This window comes from Penicillium cosmopolitanum (assembly GCF_028827165.1).
Source record: "Penicillium cosmopolitanum strain IBT 29677 chromosome Unknown utg000008l:1.0-4398992.0:1.0-4402845.0, whole genome shotgun sequence".
NCBI classification, from domain to species: Eukaryota; Fungi; Ascomycota; class Eurotiomycetes; order Eurotiales; family Aspergillaceae; genus Penicillium; species Penicillium cosmopolitanum.
The window spans coordinates 1,407,251-1,424,988 of NW_026622678.1; the positions used below are offsets into that span (position 1 = coordinate 1,407,251).

Consider the following 17,738-nt stretch of genomic DNA (forward strand, 5'->3'; position numbering starts at 1 on the left):
GTATGGAGGATCGAATCGAAAGGGGGCGATCACGATGAAAGGGGGGGGAAGTCGGAAGGAGGTCGGTCGTTTGGCGTTGAAGTCCGAGATTAGTCTCTCTTTCTCCCTTTTGGGCTCGGGAAAGGAATGGTTTCCGATCTCGCACGCGACAACTCTCCCCAGCTTCGAAGGAGATAGATAAGGGATGGAAGAGGGCAGAAAGCAAGATTGAATCGATTCGAACAATGCGGAGAAAAGAAGGAGCACCTTGAAATTCCGGGGCAGAAGTGGCGCTGAGTGATTGAATGCTGAGGTTGTCCGAGTCCGATAGCCGCGGTCCAACGAGCACAGGAGATCGTCAGGGCACTTGTGATTCCGCCCGTTGGGTGCCCGCATTGTGCTTAAGCTGTGCTTTTACTCGTACTTTGTGAATACAAGATTAAATGTAGGGAGTAAAAATATATGGTTATAATCAAAATTGTACATTAGATGGTTATTTACAACACAGACTCCAAATCGTTTAAACATTTAGATATTTACAGAGGAGCCTTCTTCACCTCCGTCTCCGACAGCTTGCGCTCCGGATCCACCTCAGCGCCCGTCATAATTCCGGTAGCTGCAGCTGCTTCCTCCTTGCTGACGGGGGGGTCCCGTGAAGTGCTTCCGAGCATATGCAAAGTACCAGATGATACTAATCAAGGCAAATCCGGCGAACACCACACTAGCGTAGTTCATAGAGGTAGGGGTCACCGGCAGAGTGTAAGGCATACAGAACAACGCAACCGCCAGAACAATCCAGCAGATGGTAATCGCGTTGATGACCCAACCGAAAGGTCCCAACGAGAAACCGGAGCGCTTCACGTCCTGGCGACCACGAAGGAGGGAGATAAAAATGGGCAGGCCGTACGATGTGGACAGGCAAATGGTAGCCACACCAGTGAAGGAGTTAAAGGCCGCCGTCGAACCAAAGTAAATCAATCCCAGCAGCGCATCAACACCAGCGGACAGAATAATGGCCCAGACGGGGACATCCAGCTTTTTGTTGACCTTGCGCCACAGCTTGAACCCGGGGATGGCGCCATCGCGCGCAAAGGCATAAGTACAGCGACTAGCCGCAGTCAACGATCCGATACCTGCAAACATCATAATACCCAGGATCAAAAAGAGCAGAGCAAAGCCACCGCCCGCCGAGCCTGTCGCCATCTTGAACACTGTTCCAATGGGCTGTCCGTTCGCAACATTGCGCAGGATGTCGATCTTGTCTGGCATCACGAACAGCACGGGGATCAGGTAGAGCAGACCTGTGATACCAGCCGCGACGACGGACAGCACAATGGCCTTGGGAACCTCGCGATGCGGGTTCTGAACTTCCTCGCACATGGCAGCCACCATGCCGTATCCGGTGAGCGTGTATGCTGCCTGCAGCAAGCCCACGAAGAACGCCCAACCATCGGGCCATCCGCTTTGCGAGGCATCGTATTTGGCGAAGACAAACTCGCCGCTCTGAAGGTTATCAGCCATGGTTAACAGAGTGACGAGAATGATGATGACGCTCGCGGCAGTCCAGAAAATGCAGACTTTGTTGATCAGGTCGAGGTAGCGCGAGAAGAAGACATTAACCAGGACGCAGACCAAAAGAACAGCCCAGAACATGAGAACAGTCTGCCATTCATTCGCGACAAAGTCCTCGTTCCAGAGACTGATCGCGCTGAGGATCAATTGTCCGCCACCGAAGATAATGCTAAGGGTGACGGTCCAATTACCCACAAGGGTCAACCACCCATCAATAAAAGACATCAACGGCGCCCAGCGACGTGTCGATAGCATGGCGCTCCAGTAGTAGACACCGCCGGCGGTGGGATAGACAGCGCAGATCTCGGCCAAGGAGGCAGCAATGGCGATGGAGATAAGGGTGACAAAGACCCAGCCCCAAATGATGGTTACGGAGAGGCCGTCATTGAGAGTGATGTAGAGGGTGGTACTGAGACCATACGGCGCAGCCATAATGGCAAATGACAGACCAAGGATACTGAGCATGCTGAGGTTTCGAGGCAGCTCGCTCTTGTATCCCATGGCCGCCAGCGCCTCGTCGGCATTGGCGTCGACGGAGTTGCGCATGATGGAGAATGGGTTGTTGGAGACGAGGAGGAGGAGTAGGAGGAGGAGGGCGAGAGATCAAGTTGATCTGGGGTCGAAATTCAACATGGAAGCTCCACGGTTATTTAAGATAAGAAGAACAAGGGGAGAAGGAGAGAAGGAAGAGTTAAACCCCGCATGATAAACGTGGACGCATCGCGGTCCGAGACCGCGGAAACTTTCACGTCCCCAATCGGAGGCAAAGACGGCCGAGTTGAGACATAGGCTTATCAGCCGCTCGCAGGTTGGGTCTTAGGGTCTTAGGGTCATATTCCAGGGTTCCATCGGTTCCATTATCCAGTCCCAGTAGTCAGTGGCCAGTGGCCCCTCTGGCTTAACCAGGGCTTTAGCTGGCTGCCTGGGCTAGTGGGCGAGTGGTAGTTCCATGTTGGCTCCATCTTGGATCCATTTGGGGTTGTGACTAACACTCATGGGTGATAAGCTATGAGCCAGGGTCTGATAGTCGATGGGACCTAAAGGCTTGCCTGATGGATTAATGGATGAAACAGGAAAAGGCTCGTGTGGTGGTGGACCCCCCTTTCCGGGCCGGATTTCCATTGGTTCCATTTATTCCAGAGACACTAGAAAAACTCGTGCAAGGCTTACCACGATACTGTTACTAATTTAAAATAAAGAGAGGGTCTTTTCAGGTTGTTTGTTTTGTTTTGTTTTGTAAATTTGGGGGGTTTTTTTTTTAAATTGCTCCATAATAGTAAGTGTAATTCACATCGAGTCACTCGGTGGTGACGGCTGCCACGCCGTTTCTATCATAAGAACAGATCGGTGAGCGCCAGGGAGAGCAGTCAGAAAGAAAAGAGAAGTCACGAAAAAAAAAGGGGGCGCAGGGCGACGAGCTCGGACCAAAATGGAAATCAAGCGACACTCGCGCCCGTGCGGGAGATGACGGGGTATCAAAAATTTGAGGGAAGGGGGAAGGGAGGGCAAACATCCAGTCTTTGAAAAGATTTTTTTTTCTTGTTTGGAGTATCTAGTCGGACATGGGGGGTGGGGGAGGAAGATGGGGGAAGAGAAGGGGAGAAAGGGCGAAAGTAGGCCCTGATGGAAGGGGAGGGGAGGAAGATGGGGATAGATGAAACAGGGAAAAGGGTGAATAAAGGTCAAGGTCGGACTTTTGGAGGGAGATGCACAAAAATCAGTCGAACGCCTGTCTATACGGCCAGTCCGGTAGGGAAAGCGTTCTGATCGAGATTCGCAAAGAGGAGGACCAAGGGGGAAGGGAGTTTTGGTGAGAGGTCAGGGGAAATAGGGGGGAAACACAAAGAAAGACAATAAAAAACGCTGAGTCGTAACCAGCCAGCTAGCGTGAACTCCAAAAATCATAACACAATGAGAAACATGACCCGTGGTGGAAAAACGATCGTGAATCGAGGTCGGAAAAAGGGGAACAGGAAAAACGCCCATTCATGCAGTCGTCAGGCCGGTGAAGTCGTTACATGAGAGAGATGCAGTACAGTCGAAAGCCAAATCGCGGAAGGGATACAGAGAACGGTCGAGAAAAGATGAGACGGAGATCAAGTCAAGACCGTTATGGACTCAGGCCGGCACAAAGGTCCTCGGCGGTATCAAAGCCAAAGCCGGCCATGTCGACGGAATGTAAGGACCCAGGTCCTCCTTTACCGAGGGAAATATCGGAGGAGGCATAGTCGTGCTTCAGACGTTCATGCGGCCCAAAGAACGGTCGATTCTCATCGTTGGGTGTATTGCCGTCGCCAGCGGTCCAGGGCCCATTTTGCCAGAAGCGGGTGTTGGCTTGCTGATCGCCAAACAGATCGTGATGATCTGGGTGGGGATCGGGGCCGTGGATGGGGAAATCACCCGGCGATTGCAGCCGAAGATGTGATCGGCCAAAGCTGGAACATGGAGAATCGGCGTGCAAGGGAAGATCGAGCCCTGATATTGGTTGATCCTCAACGGTGGTGATATCGATGGTCGGATTTTCCGTCTGCTGGGCCAACGCCGAAGAGAGTCGAAGATTTGAAGCGGTAGAGGAGTGTCGGCTATGACTGGCCGACCGCTCAATGGCACGTTGCACGAAGCTACCACACGTCTTCATGATTTTCTCCTTGTCGATCTGGGAGAGACTGGCGAAGAAGTCATTGGCCAAGGATTCCTTGGGCGGCTCGTCTGGGGCTGGCACCAGTTCATACGTCGTCTTGGCGTACTCGGAGAGACCAGATGGCATATTGTATGGGGACTGATAGACATTGGGCGCCATGGCCCGTTGCTGATCAAGAAAGGCATATTTACCCGGCATCTTTGCTGCGGCAATGCTCCCTCGATCAACAGTCTCCAACTTGATACCTTCAGATTCCTTCTTCTGGATCACATCCAGGCGCTCGCGGTGACTCACCAGTGAGAACCGGAGCATCTGGAGCAAACGAGTCACCTCCTCCGACCTCATGTTGAGGGTCTGGGGTGGTAATAAGGTACCATCGGCAGCCCGGGGCTGCACCCGCTGCTGGGCCATCGCGAGCTCGAGCTTCTCCAGACCATTGGCCGGGGAATCGAGCCCATGGGGCCCAGCAGGGTCTGTACCACCAATTCCGGACTAACGATCGTGTACCCGGCAAAGACATTGGCATGATCGGTGATCTGAGCCAGGCGACGCCGGGCAATGAGTTCACGGACGTTGGCAAAGGTATTGGTGGAAGGGAGGTGGTGCTGCTGCTGAACATGCGATTTGATGACCGATGGATAGGGGGTATGGCGGGCGGATGTATTCGGCAGAGTTCGAAAGGCCGACGGCATCGCAGGACCAGCAGCAGCAGCACCGGCAGCAAGGACAGGGGGAGGGGGAGGGGCAAGATGCGTCAAGGAGGCGGAAGAGGAGGGCGGTCGGGATGGCAGGTGAGGGGTGTTGGCGTTCAGAGAGGCGTGTTTATGTTGTAGCAGTGCTGGGTGTTGGGCGTAAAGAATTTGCTGGTAAGGAGGGGCAGGGGCGGTGGGAGCATGTTGGAAGAGATGGTGGGGTGAGATCTTCGATGCACGAGCAGCACCGGCACCGGCACCAGCCACGCCAAGCGACTTGACGCTGTCCAGGAAATTGGCCCGCGGGTTGTGGATAGGCACGGTAGGGTTGTGCGTATACTGTGCCCTACTCTCGGTGGACTGCGTGCCCAAGTAATACCACAGATGCTCCGGTCTGTCAATGGTAACCGTAACCGGTGGGGCAAATTGGTTTCTAGCTGCATCCACCGTCTCAAATTCGGCCCACTGATAGGGAGATCGGCCGTCGCCAAATGCACTGCCTGCAAGTGGTACGGCAGCTTCGAAGTCCTTTCGCTGTTCAGGCTTTCGCACCAAGTGGGCCGGGAGGGGTTGGATTCCCGGCGCAAGGGGCGCGAAATTGCTCTTGCGGACGACCAGCATCCAACGGTACGGCATCTCGATCACATCTCTGTTGACATTTATCAGTATTCGGTCATCACGGGAACGGCGTTCCTCTCCATGGCGTTCCAGAGTTGAGGATAATTTGGGTCGGGAGGCTCGGGGAGGAGGGATGGCCAAAAAAAAAAAAAACTTAACGGAAACCCCCGCGGCGGGGCGGGGATCACAATTCAGAATGATTTCACTTACCCTCGTGGAAGAACCTTCAACAGAAGCGCCCGCTCTTGGGGTCGGTTTTGGAGCACAATGGCACCATTGATCTCCTTGTCGACTTGGAACTGAATCAGATCGCCCTGCGTCAGGCGGCGAGCGGCCTCAATGACACGGCGATCCAAATCAGACGACTCGCCCAGCAATCCAGCTGGTCGTTTTTGGCGGTGAAATTTACACTTCAAATCAACGCTCGGTAGTGTATAATGCACACCATCATCGGCGATCACGGCAATGGCACCATGCTCGACCTGAACGCCAGCTAAAAGTGCACAAGTGGCATGGTAGGCCCGAGTGCATTTGCCAAAGTTGCATTGGAAACATGCACCGCGAACTTCTCGGCAGAACAGACATTTCAGACCCAGGCGTGCTTTAGGGATCAGGTCAATATCACAAACCACCTCGTTGCCCGACTCATCCCGCAAGATGCTGGTTTCCTCGATAAACAAGGCACAGCGGCGATGGACATGACCTTTTCCATTCTCAGTCGGTAGCAGATCCTCATAGTCAAGATTGTTAGGACACAGCAGACACGGCAGCTTACGAGGGCCTTCCATGTGGAGCTTCGATCGTTTAGTGCTCGGGCCGTCGCCCGTGATCTTCCGCTTTCGACCACGGGTGGAGGTCTTTTCAGGTACACTGCGTGGTGGCGTAAGGAGATCTGAAGCACCCTCGAATCCGTCAAATTCGCTTTCGAAATCAACATAGTATTCGGGGGTAGTTTCCCCGCGCATCTTGCGCTCAATCTCGTCGACGTCGATCCAAACGCTGTCGTCCTCACAGTGGCACTTTTTGGCGATGCGGCCGTAATCCAACCATCTCTCGGTTGCAAAATTAACCGATTCGGCACAGTTATACCCGATGTTGTACCCAGAGTGGTATCCGTAGGGGAATGTAATCACAAACTCCCCTTCGTAGTGAACCAAGCGATTCACAGTGATTCCATATTGGGATTTCAGCAAGCTGGGAGATACCAGGTATGTCTTGTGGCGGAGGAATTGGTCGCAGTTTTTGGCGTCGCTAGACCAAATGCTGCGCATCGCAGCTTCAAACTTGGGCGCGTCCTCTTGCGAGATGCTATACCATTGCTTGGGGGCTCCAAAGTGGATGTAGTTGATGCTATAGAGATCAACATCCTCGAGATGCCAGGCAAAAGTCGCCTTCCACATTCCGAGGTAGAGATATGCCGTGTTGACTCCCGGTACCTTCTGACCAAGGACATCGAGCAGATTGGGCAATTTTGCAACATTCCAAGATTCGACAGAATCATCAAAGAGCGACCCCGGCATGTCCGCGCCATACATGGGATTGTTGAACATGAGAGACTTCCAATATGCAGTCTCCAGTTCTTCGCATCTCTCGGCGGTATAATCTTCATTGTCGTGGATGCGATAATCGAAGTCTTTGAATGCCTCTTCATCGACATTGTCCACTGTGTCGCCCCGATTGTTCTTGCGCCGAGAGGTAACAGATTTGGGCTGTCTGCCCTTAGGCTTAGCTGCAGGGAGCGATTCGCCCTCGCTCAGTTCCTCGCTCTTCAGCTCGATGGGGTTCGATTCAGGTGACACGGGAGTTGGAGGTCCCTCGGGCTTGGACTTTTCGACATCGTCCGCAGGTGGCTCTTCCTTTACTTTCACTTGGTTTCCGCGCTTAGCAGGTCGTCCAGGGCGGCGCTTCTGACTCTCTGGGCGACTGGACTGGGCTCGTGGAGTAGAAGCAGCACGATTTGCTCGTTCCTGGTTTCGGCGTCTCTCGCCACGACGAGCAGGAGGCTGGTGACTGCTTTCATCGCATAAGCCCTTCCACTGAGGCAGGTTGTAAGATCGTTGACGTTCAATGTTGGCCTGCGTATAGGTGCCGTGCGATCCGTGGAACTCTTGCATAATGGGGTTCTTCACGCGAATAGACTTGATTGGGTCGTCCAGAGGCGAGAGTGATTCGGTCCTGTATGATAATAAGCACGGATGTCCCTATCACCTCGCAATTGTACTGCACTCACCATTCCTTGGGTGGAACGACTTTGACAATTCCTGCCTGCATTCCGTACTTATCGATCTTGTTGATGAATTTTTGGAAGTCTCGAAACTGGTCCATTGTCTTTACTCGCAACGTCAGCCTTCTTTGTCATTGGAGGGTAGTGACACACATCAGCTTCGCCAAATTGATACACTAGTAGTGCATCCTCCGAAGAAGTGACGGCCCTCGCAGTTCTAGGGACGTATTGTGACCTACCGGTTTGAACACTGGGATTTTTCCACCGCCATAGTAATGGTCAGGTTCGATGTCCTCCTCTTCCACTTCCACTACCGGTTCCTCTTGTTCTTCCTGTTTGATTGCAGGCTCGTCGAGCGCAGCTGCAGATTTGGCGTCCAACTCGAGGTCCGATAGCTCAGAAGGGACTCCTTCGGGTGCATACTTCTTTCCGTTGGCGCTGTGAGGGGGAGTAATCGAGGCCGAGTCGACAACGGGGCCACCCCCGAGCGGATCCAGGTGTGGTTGGTCCAATGTTGCCGCCATCTTGGGTGACACGGGGAGTAGGCTGTTGCGGAATGCGGTTTGATACTCGGGTGCCGTCGTCGGATGGAGCGACCGCTGATCGACGGCGAAGAGTGATTCCCAGCGGTCGGGGAAAGAAGAAGGGGTTCGGCAGTCGGAGCAAAGGATTCCAATCTCGGTAAGAGGACGGAGGAAGGTGTTGGTCAAGTGTCGGGGTGTAGATGTGGTGGTGTGTAGTGTGTAGGTAGACCGGCGAGATGTAGAACGAACGATGGCGCGATAAGCTCTTTGATCGGAAACACTTTTTCACCCCTAGAAACGGCGGAACAGGTACGAGACTTAGCAAAAGAACCGATGGAGAGTGACGAGGAAACGTTTTGATAGAAGGTCGTAAGTATCAAGGGGAGAAGGGAGTCGAAGGAAGTTGCAAGGAACGAGTCAAGCAACGCAATCGTACGCTAGACCAAGTTCGCCCCATGGAAAAAGGATGAGGAAGAAGGAGGGTGGGCCAATCATGCAGGTGACGTTCCGGAAAGCTAGTGGAGCGAACGAGGACGATGGCCTGACTCTGGGACCTCTGGGAGGGCAGGATATGGGCAGGGGTAGGTGGGATCAGGACTCAGGGCAACGCCTGGAATAGGTTTCAGCTAATCACAGCGTCTGCCGGGCAAGACTGAGTGGAAATGCGTCCGATCAGAGCGGGAAAAGGTGGACTGGCCGTCGTAGCGCCTTTGGGGGAGGAGCCGCGAAGTGGACTTGGCCGTATGATACTGTAAACTCATCCGGTGTCGGACCAAGAAAATGGGTTTTGCAGTTCACCCAGCAAGTCCAAGAAAGGGCAGCATTGGAGAAAATCAAAGCTAATCAAGGAAATTTCATCAAAACGAAAGCTACTCACCGATTTCACGAGAGGGTTGCGGCTCGTCACAAAGCTTTGCGACCATCGAAAGACCCAAAAGTCACGGAGCTCGCCAAGGCCGTCGCTGGCCCAGGCTTGGTCATGTGTTGCACGTGACTGAGCCCTGCGGGAACAGGATAATTACGGTAATATTGGTAAATTCCTGGTAACAGCTGGTAATTTTCTCAAGAATGGTGCCCTCGTGAAGAGTTTGCATTGGCTGAATGACCCATTCTGCTGTAATAAATACTAGGGGGCTGTGCACGAGCTTTCGGATAGCGCCGGACCCGGGCGTATCCCAGTACAGTACGGAGTACTCTTCATCCATACTTAATTACTCGTAGATACTAAGATGATCTCACTCACGCACGGACTCTCTTAATAGTCAAGAGCACATACTTTTTGTGCAAAGTACATCCTCCGCATATATTTCGAATCTACTCCGTAATATTTGCTAAATTGTAAAAATGCAACCATACCCACCGTAATAATACAATTTACCCGGCTCCGCGGAGGATCTGCTGAAACGGGGCCACTGCGATGATTTGCCGGCAAAGTTTAGTGGTTTCAGGGGGGTCCCGAAGTCGCACGCTGCCTAACTTCCGTCGATCTCGCCCGCCGGTGGGGAGGGTCTCCCGGCGATCTATAGATCAATCCCATGCACAAGGGCCTCAGCGCTAACTGCATGTGTACATACAATAATCCACGGCTCTCTGCATATAACTGCTCCATATTGGATGCCTTCTATACGAGCTTCGCACAATAACGAGCCTCGACTCGATTCTCTTGTCTATGTGAAATTTTTAATTATTACATCCACTCCTGGTGCAATTGATCATCCAGGTTAATATATCCGCCCACGACACTCAGTCCCCGCAGTCTCTCTTGTTCAATGCGCTCCCAGGGCCATTCTTCGGGGCTCCATGTGTCGGAGTTAGCATTTTTCTGCTCATCAAGATCCTTGCGGTCGGGAATTTGATCCTCGTTCATCTTGAGCACCTCGCGCACCAGAGATCCATCCACACCACCGGTGGCCGTAATGCCCTCGCCGCTAGCAGGTGTCCCAATCGCTGAAACATCGGCAGACGAGTCGATCGGAACATCCTTTGTCTCACTCTCAGTTGGCGGCGTAGGAAGGAATCCTCCGAGGCGGAGAATCCGCTCCGGTGCAATAGTCAGCCGGCCCTTTTTCACAACATACTTGCTCAGGGCAGTGGCCAACAGTGTCTTCTCACCACCAGCACGGCTGGCAGGGCGCATGAAACACGTGAGGATATACATCCACTTCTTATCCCAGGAAATCACCTTGGAGTGCATTTCATACAGCTCAAAGGGCTTAATTTCGCGCTTGAAGCTGCAGTAGACAGAGCCTAGAACAATAATGATAGGTTTCTTCTTGGGAGCACGCTTCCCTTCTTTCTGCGCCGCAGCGAGGAATTCCTTGTCCAGCTCTTTACTGACAAGGCCAACGCCAGGGCTATAAAGGCGGCTCACCAGTGCCGTACGAGACACATCCAGGTCGGTGAAATACGTGCTGTTGGACTTGTGCATATTATAGTCCGTCTCCAGCAAAGGTGTTCGTGAAGTGACCCGAACCGGCACGAAGACCGGATGTGTCGGCTTGCCTTGTGCATCCACAATGGCCTTCCCCTTCGGAAAAAAGGGGGCACTTGGCTTCAACCGAAGGTTGGTCGCAAAGTGGTACAGCAGGCGGAACTAACACACTGGTCAGCAAGGTCACACAACATCGAATGGTTAATAGACCCTACATGCTCGCCAAAGTCAAATTTGACGAGCAGCTTGGGGGTGAGACGCGAACGATACATACGTGCCAGACGAATGGGAGATTTTTCAAGTTAATGAAAGCGAGAATTAAGGCCAACGTCCTCCATGATGCAAGCGACCCCATCGCTGATAGTAAGTCGCGCATACTTTCGACGCGAAGCGCTGCCGGAATCACGGACATGGTGATGGCGAGGCGAATATATGAGATGAACAGTGGGGTTGGCGGTCAGGGTTAATGGTTCACAGTGACAGGGATGCTAGAACCAATGTGGTTACCGTTCACAGTGTCTTGCAGGGTGAACCAGCTAGAAAGAAGGATATAGTTCCGTTCAGTGGCGGGTCTTCCCAGGGGAATTGACAGAAGTGCCGTGCGTGGTATGTACTGCCTAGTAAGGAATGGCTGATATTTTGTGGGATAAAGATTGAGCTGGCAGGCGATGAGATCAGGATAGATCTCAACAGAACCTCTTCAGCCGTGCCGATCACAAACTTGAATAGTAATCTCAGCGTCACGATCGATTTCTGTTGGGAAGCGGACCGAGGTTGCCCAATACCTTGCATATGATGCTGAGTCATGTGACACCTATTCAAAACTCCACTAATAGTTGAAGTCCATGCATGACGCATACTTATGTACTTATCGATTATTAGATTTTAATCAAGAAGTATTTATTACGAGAAGCTCATAGAAAACACCAAGATTCCGAGGCTCAGGGATAGTTGGTTTTTTTTGCTGAACAAAGTGTTGTATCACGTGATCCGTCCCGAGATTCAATAAGCATCAATTAATTGTGAGATGAGGGCTGATGCTTACCTACTGAGTAATATCGGTAATTGCATGATTGAATTGCTACCCATTTTCTAGTAGGTAGGCGATTTTCAGTGCAACCTGGTACCACTAGTACGATCATAGTATCTGAGACTCGGCTGAACATATATTGATAGTTGGAACTTGAAGCATATAGTACAAGTAGTTACGACTACTGGTAACTACTAGTAGTATGGAAATACGCTACCTAGAAGCCCTGGAGGTATTCTGTCTCGACACGCAGTCCATGGCAATCCATGGATCATCAACATGGGAAATCACTATTTATCATATATCAACTAGCGCATCCTGGGAAAGAATTCCAAGGTTCTAGTGGGCTAGATCTGAAAAGTTTCTAGAATGTTGCCAATTTTCCCGATCAAGTTAGCCTCATTCAAATGCTCCATCGATTAATCTATACACTCCCACGGACCATTTTTGCACATTGCCAGTGATTACTTGCCTTGAAATAACCTCTTAAATGCCAATTAAAGGGATAATGAAGCGATTGGGTCATTTCTCACCAGATCACCTGACTGCGTTTTGGCCCCATTTTGGGACCTGGAGACGCGGCCTCGCCTCGCCGGAGCATTCTGTCATTTTACATACACTGCATACACTGCATACAGATCTTAAATCGAAAGGGATTATTACGGAATACGGCATTCAGTTTCGAGACATCAGACCGAATCCTTCTCGCCGAACGTGCGACTGTGCATCTTGGTCTTAATTCTCCGAAACCATTCAGCCGCAAAGCGTGGGGGCCGGAATCAATTGAGAAGATTGCGCCCATTTCCCGCCGCATTTTGATTTCCCCCGTTTGGAGTCATTATGGCTGTTCAACCCGGCGGCAAAGATACGCTCATTTTGCTTTCAGGGCGTACGCTTGCATGGACCGTATATGGCGGTGATCTTCAAGTAAATGAAGATCAAGAGCCACCGGCCGTTGTCTTCTACTTCCACGGATTTCCTAGCTGCTCCAGTGAAGCGAGCCAAATCGAGCCCGAAGTCCTTCAACAGCGCAATACTCGCATAATTAGTGTTGACCGACCTGGTTTTGGTAACTCGACACACTATCCCGAGCGTCGCATACTAGATTGGCCAAATGACGTCCTAGCCATCGCCGATCATCTGCATGTTCCGCATTTCTACATTTTGGGGTTTTCGGGCGGAGGTCCCTATGCTCTTGCATGCGCGCACTCTATCCCACGTATCACCGGTGACGATTTCGATGAAACGTCAAATGGACGTCTCCTTGGTGTTTCGATCATGTGCGGCGCCTATCCTTTCACACTTAATGCAAATGGGATGATGACTGAATTGAGGGTGCTGCTTGCTGCCGGCGCATGGCTGCCAAGATTTGCGACAGGCTCTCTGTTCGATTGGGTTATTGGTCGTGCTGCGAGAGATCCAGACCCGAAAGTTCTTGAGAAGGCAATGGATGCCGCAATTATGAAGAGGCCCGGGACAGAAAAGACCGCTTGGACGAAACCAAAAATCAAGGCCGCGGCGTTGGATTCCACACGTGGCGCCTTTCAGAATGGAGGAGCTGGAACGGCGACGGAGCTCATGCTTCTGAATGATTGGGGGTTTGAACTTGAGGATATCGACGGAAGAGGTATTCGCTTATGGCATGGCAAGCTCGACCGGAATGTTCCATTGGGGATGGCGGAGCAGGCTGCAGAGTTATTGCCCGGTGCCAAAACGCACTTCTGTGATGAAACTGGTCATCTGGATATGGTTTTCCATATAGAAGAAATTTTGGATAATCTCTTAGGCAGGGCATGCCATAACGATGAGTGAGTAGCAGCCAATGTTTGCTACCGTGACGTTTTGTGTATTAATGAACATATTCCCGTGAAATGAAACATCTGAAACATTTCATTCATATGATATCACTTTAGTCTCAATCACAACTTGCTGGTCTGGCGTTACATACTGATATTGGAGTACTCCTTTCGTTTGGTCCTCCACTAGATTCATTGATGCTTCGGCCACTCTTGTGTATGAGCTCGAGGATCTAATAGCCGCAAGCTCAAGCTCTCTTAGTTGTTTCATAAAGAGAAGACACACCTTTGTGCCAGCCGAGCCATCATGATGTGGCCAACTTTCAAGGATCTCCAACGCCTGTTCGTGGAGAACATCATTTCGGCATTTCCAACCGACGAACGATAGGGGGATATTGATACCCATGTCTAGGATCAAGAAGGGACGATTCTCATCTACCAAAAAACTGTTGGCAATATACCGAGAGATATCGATAATTGTCTGGAAGTCATCCAAGTAGCTGTCAAATATGGTAAGATCGCTCCCGGGGAGAGAGGTTTCAACACCGACTTACCATGACGTATAATGAAGACGTATTAGAGCGAGAGCGCGCTGATCACGCTGATCTCTCCAATAAACTGAATTTCCCAAGCTTCGAAGACCTTTAGATCGATAGCGTGCCTCGGTCTGATGGAGTTTCTTTACAAATTGATTGAGTTTCCCGATAGCGACCTGCTGTCTAGCAGCTAATTCGGGATGTAAGTGGGGAGATGTTTCTCGAGATCCAACCGATAGGCTGCTCTCGGCACATAGCAGACGTCTGATACGACTCTATCCAAATGATTTTGTGCATCTTGGAGTGTGAGGAAGCCGTAGTCGTTATCCTCGCTATCCTCAGGCTTCTCTGGCCAAATGAACTGGGGCCAAAAAAGAACATTGATTGGTTTTGTAAGCGAGTCATAGCAGACAAGAGTGACTGGTCAATAAGAAAATTGGGTGCTTCTAGAATTATAGCAAACCCTTGACTTAGATGCATCAGTGCCGTTTCTCCGTTTCCTCGTAACCATTCGTAGGTCACAAAGAGAAGACAGCATGTCAAAACGACATTTCGAAACTGGGGGTCTTGAGAGTGTCGCCGCTCATTTAATTTAGAAAGTGCGCGTCCAAACTGGCTAATCGCAAAGCGATGCAGGCGGTTTGATAGCTCTTCGCGTGCGAGAGGTGCAACTCGCCTATCGAGATCCCCGTGCAGAGCGCTTAGAGCTATAACTGCATGTTGGACCGCTGGCTCAGAATGACTCCTTGGAAGAACAAGTCCAGTCCCTAGTGGTGAAACTGAGTCGATAAGGCTGATCAAACCAGGAAGAGTAAAATTTTGGAAGAAATCAAATGCTCTTTTTTCTTCAGGACTTCCTCCAGGGGCATTTTTGGATAGTCGTTGTACCCTGGGCGACGGTCCAGTATCTGACGGGCTTTTCCTCCGACCTGCCGTGGTATACGACTGAATCCGAACAATATCGTATGCACAAGTCCAATTCCCCGATTTGCAGTTATTGCAAGTGTTGGGTGTTTCGTCACACTTGATGTGTCGGGCACTGTGGGAGGCTAATAGATTGAATCCACATTGAATAATAAACTACGAACCGACATGTCTGGCAGCCTTTTCTGGACCGCTTGGCAAAATTTTTTTTTCTCATTTCAAGATTGATGATCTACCCGTTAGGTGGATGATGAGTTTAAAAGGGGTGGGCCACCCAAGGCTAACTAATCCTTCTAAGGCCGCCCTGAAGATTGGGGGCCAAACGAGGACGAAGCGCGGAAGGCTGGCTGAACCGATTACTATCCCCCCCACTTTGGTTATAAGCGAAAATATACATCAAGGCAAAAGATGATTTAATGATTGAGAATTTGAGTTTGTCTTTGCAGGGGCTAGTTACCTTACGTTGTCACTGTCTGCCATGCTTCTATTATTCGCCCACCGCGTCCACTAGCGCAAATGCCGTTTCTCAGTTTCAAAACATGAGTTCTCACTGTGCCATCTGGTTGATGGTCGATTCTTAATACATGAAGCTCTATATATGGCAGGCTTTTTTTCCATGTGAATGTAGGTCGACTAGTTCGACTAGTACCTACTAGTAGGGAGCGATTTCACATCGAACCGCGAGTGCAGGTACCCTTCCTGACTCTGCAGCATACATGAGTAGATCGGTATAAATCATCATCCTACCCCTATATATTTTCTTGGCGATGCTTGGATTCAACCCTGGGAATATTTCCAGCCCCTGTGGACTCGCTTGGTGAATTGAATCTCCCTCGGAATGACAACTCATCGGCTCATCTAGCGTGCTTTAGCTCGGCAACGGCTTGAGCGTCGCGTCGAAGTTGGTCCACACAATTGGAATTCGTCCACCTTGGATTGGTTACTTACATTCGCATGACTCAAGCGCTTAAACTACTTTCATGGGATTATGAGCCTCACTGACTAACTGATCGACCCCTCTCTTTAGAAATGTGATCTGAAATTGACTCGCTTCTGGGACTCACTATCCTAAAGCATCCTCCTCCCTGACATTGCCCATTATGACTGTCACCTTTCCGACCGCAGTCGCTGTTGCTATAGGCATCTTGACACTGTTATACATCAGCACGAGGCATGGATTTAAAGCTGACGAGGACAAATATCGGCCCCTCCTCAAACTTCCCCTCATCGGAGACTTGCACAGCTCCCCCATAGAAAAGCCACTGCTTAATTGGGACTCATGGGCGAAGACAAATGGATCAATTGCGGTTCCCAAGCTATTTGGTATTATTCCAATTGTCGTCCTCAACTCGTTCGAGGCCGTGACAGAATTGTTCAGTCGTCGCAGTCAGTGGTATAGTAACCGCCCGGCCTCGGTTAGCATGGAAATGATTACAGGTGCATTACCAGGGCAGTCAAAATTCAATTTGATGCATGACTATGATGATCACCTCAAATTACACCACCGTGTTCTCGCGCCTAGCCTTGGTGCCCCTGCCGCCCCTAATTACCAGCCATTGATTGAACTGGAATCAAAGCAGCTGCTCTTTGACATTTGCAATCGCCTATCAGATGGCACTGGGTTGGTCAGTACAGACAAGATATACCCGATGTTAGAGCGAGCCCAGTCAAGCGTTATTCTAGCACTTCACTATGGCCTTCGCATTCCACACTTCGAGGATGATATTCTTCATGAAGTGATTGATATTCAGTCCAAGGTAACTCATCTGGCTGCCAATCCTGGCTTGCCGGATATTATCCCACCTCTACGACACCTACCAGCTTTTTTGTCCCCCTGGAAACGTGCCGCCGACGAGCTGTATTCCACCCAGGTTGATTTATACATGCGCTTGTTTCGCCATGGTAGAGATGCCGAGGGCTGGAATGCCACTAAACAGGCTATCTTGACGGCAAAGAAGCAAGCACCTTGTGGCATCCCTGATCTTGATCTTTCTTTTACTCTCGGAACGTCGATTCAAGGCGGGATGGAGACATCACCACGTCAGATATTATGGCTGTTCGTCGCAGCACTGCACCGGCCGTCGTTCGTGGCCAAGGCCCATGATATCCTCGACAAAGTTGTCGGCCGCAACCGTTTGCCCGGATTTTCAGACCGCTCAAATCTCACTTTCATCGATGCTATTGCTCACGAGCTGTTCCGCTGGCGTCCCATCTCACCAGGGTCCATTCCTCGTAGGGCAGATCGTGATGACGAATTCCAAGGCGTGAAGATAAAAAAGGGCGTCACGATCATGGCCAACGCATGGGCTATCGGTCGTGATGAGCAGATATTTGATCCTGAGCTTGGGGACCTCCAGGATTTTGTACCGGAACGATGGATTCTAGAAGATGGCAATGGGACAGGAAGGCTGCGAGCGGATCTCCCACTGCCCGTATTTGGTCAGGGCAGACGTATATGCCAAGGGAAAAGAGTTGCGACAGATGGAACCTTCCTGCAGATTTCTTGTCTTCTTTGGGCATTTGATATCCAACCCATCGAAGGAGAAGAGATTGATCTGTGGGCAATGGTCGTGGCGGGGTTTATGACAATGCCGAGAGAAATGAAATTCAAACTCAAGCCGAGAGGCGACTGGGTGGTGGACACCATCAAAAAGGAATGGAATACAGCAGAGAAAAGTATTGGGAAGGTCATGAGTATCAAGAGAGACGTTGAAAATTAAACATCTCTTTAGCAAAGATCAAAATCCTTTTGGGATCTTACATAGTTCTTT

At 50.8% G+C, this 17,738-nt stretch overlaps 6 protein-coding genes across 6 annotated transcripts; 3 read left to right on the forward strand and 3 right to left on the reverse strand.

The window, feature by feature from the left end:
- Window positions 1-515: 515 nt before the first annotated feature.
- Window positions 516-2,097, reverse strand: N7509_007086 (putative GABA permease; the record flags this gene model as incomplete). The annotated part of the gene is made up of 2 exons (XM_056631723.1): window positions 516-615; window positions 662-2,097. The coding sequence occupies 2 exons, from the start codon at window positions 2,095-2,097 to the stop codon at window positions 516-518; spliced, it is 1,536 nt and encodes a 511-aa protein (XP_056487274.1).
- Window positions 2,098-3,661: 1,564 nt separating this feature from the next.
- Window positions 3,662-8,250, reverse strand: N7509_007087 (putative jumonji family transcription factor; the record flags this gene model as incomplete). The annotated part of the gene is made up of 5 exons (XM_056631724.1): window positions 3,662-4,504; window positions 4,567-5,533; window positions 5,713-7,677; window positions 7,733-7,830; window positions 7,966-8,250. 5 exons carry the CDS (start codon window positions 8,248-8,250, stop codon window positions 3,662-3,664), a joined length of 4,158 nt encoding a protein of 1,385 aa, XP_056487275.1.
- A 493-nt stretch (window positions 8,251-8,743) lies between these two features.
- Window positions 8,744-9,244, forward strand: N7509_007088 (uncharacterized protein; the record flags this gene model as incomplete). The annotated part of the gene is made up of 2 exons (XM_056631725.1): window positions 8,744-8,835; window positions 8,887-9,244. 2 exons carry the CDS (start codon window positions 8,744-8,746, stop codon window positions 9,242-9,244), a joined length of 450 nt encoding a protein of 149 aa, XP_056487276.1.
- Window positions 9,245-9,937: 693 nt separating this feature from the next.
- On the reverse strand, window positions 9,938-11,093 carry N7509_007089 (acyl-CoA thioesterase; the record flags this gene model as incomplete). Its single annotated transcript, XM_056631726.1, has 2 exons — window positions 9,938-10,843; window positions 10,956-11,093. 2 exons carry the CDS (start codon window positions 11,091-11,093, stop codon window positions 9,938-9,940), a joined length of 1,044 nt encoding a protein of 347 aa, XP_056487277.1.
- Window positions 11,094-12,551: 1,458 nt separating this feature from the next.
- N7509_007090 (alpha/beta fold hydrolase) lies at window positions 12,552-13,523 on the forward strand (the record flags this gene model as incomplete). Its single annotated transcript, XM_056631727.1, has 1 exon — window positions 12,552-13,523. The coding sequence occupies one exon, from the start codon at window positions 12,552-12,554 to the stop codon at window positions 13,521-13,523; it is 972 nt and encodes a 323-aa protein (XP_056487278.1).
- A 2,544-nt stretch (window positions 13,524-16,067) lies between these two features.
- Window positions 16,068-17,687, forward strand: N7509_007091 (cytochrome P450; the record flags this gene model as incomplete). The annotated part of the gene is made up of 1 exon (XM_056631728.1): window positions 16,068-17,687. One exon carries the CDS (start codon window positions 16,068-16,070, stop codon window positions 17,685-17,687), a length of 1,620 nt encoding a protein of 539 aa, XP_056487279.1.
- Between the last annotated feature and the right edge of the window lie 51 nt (window positions 17,688-17,738).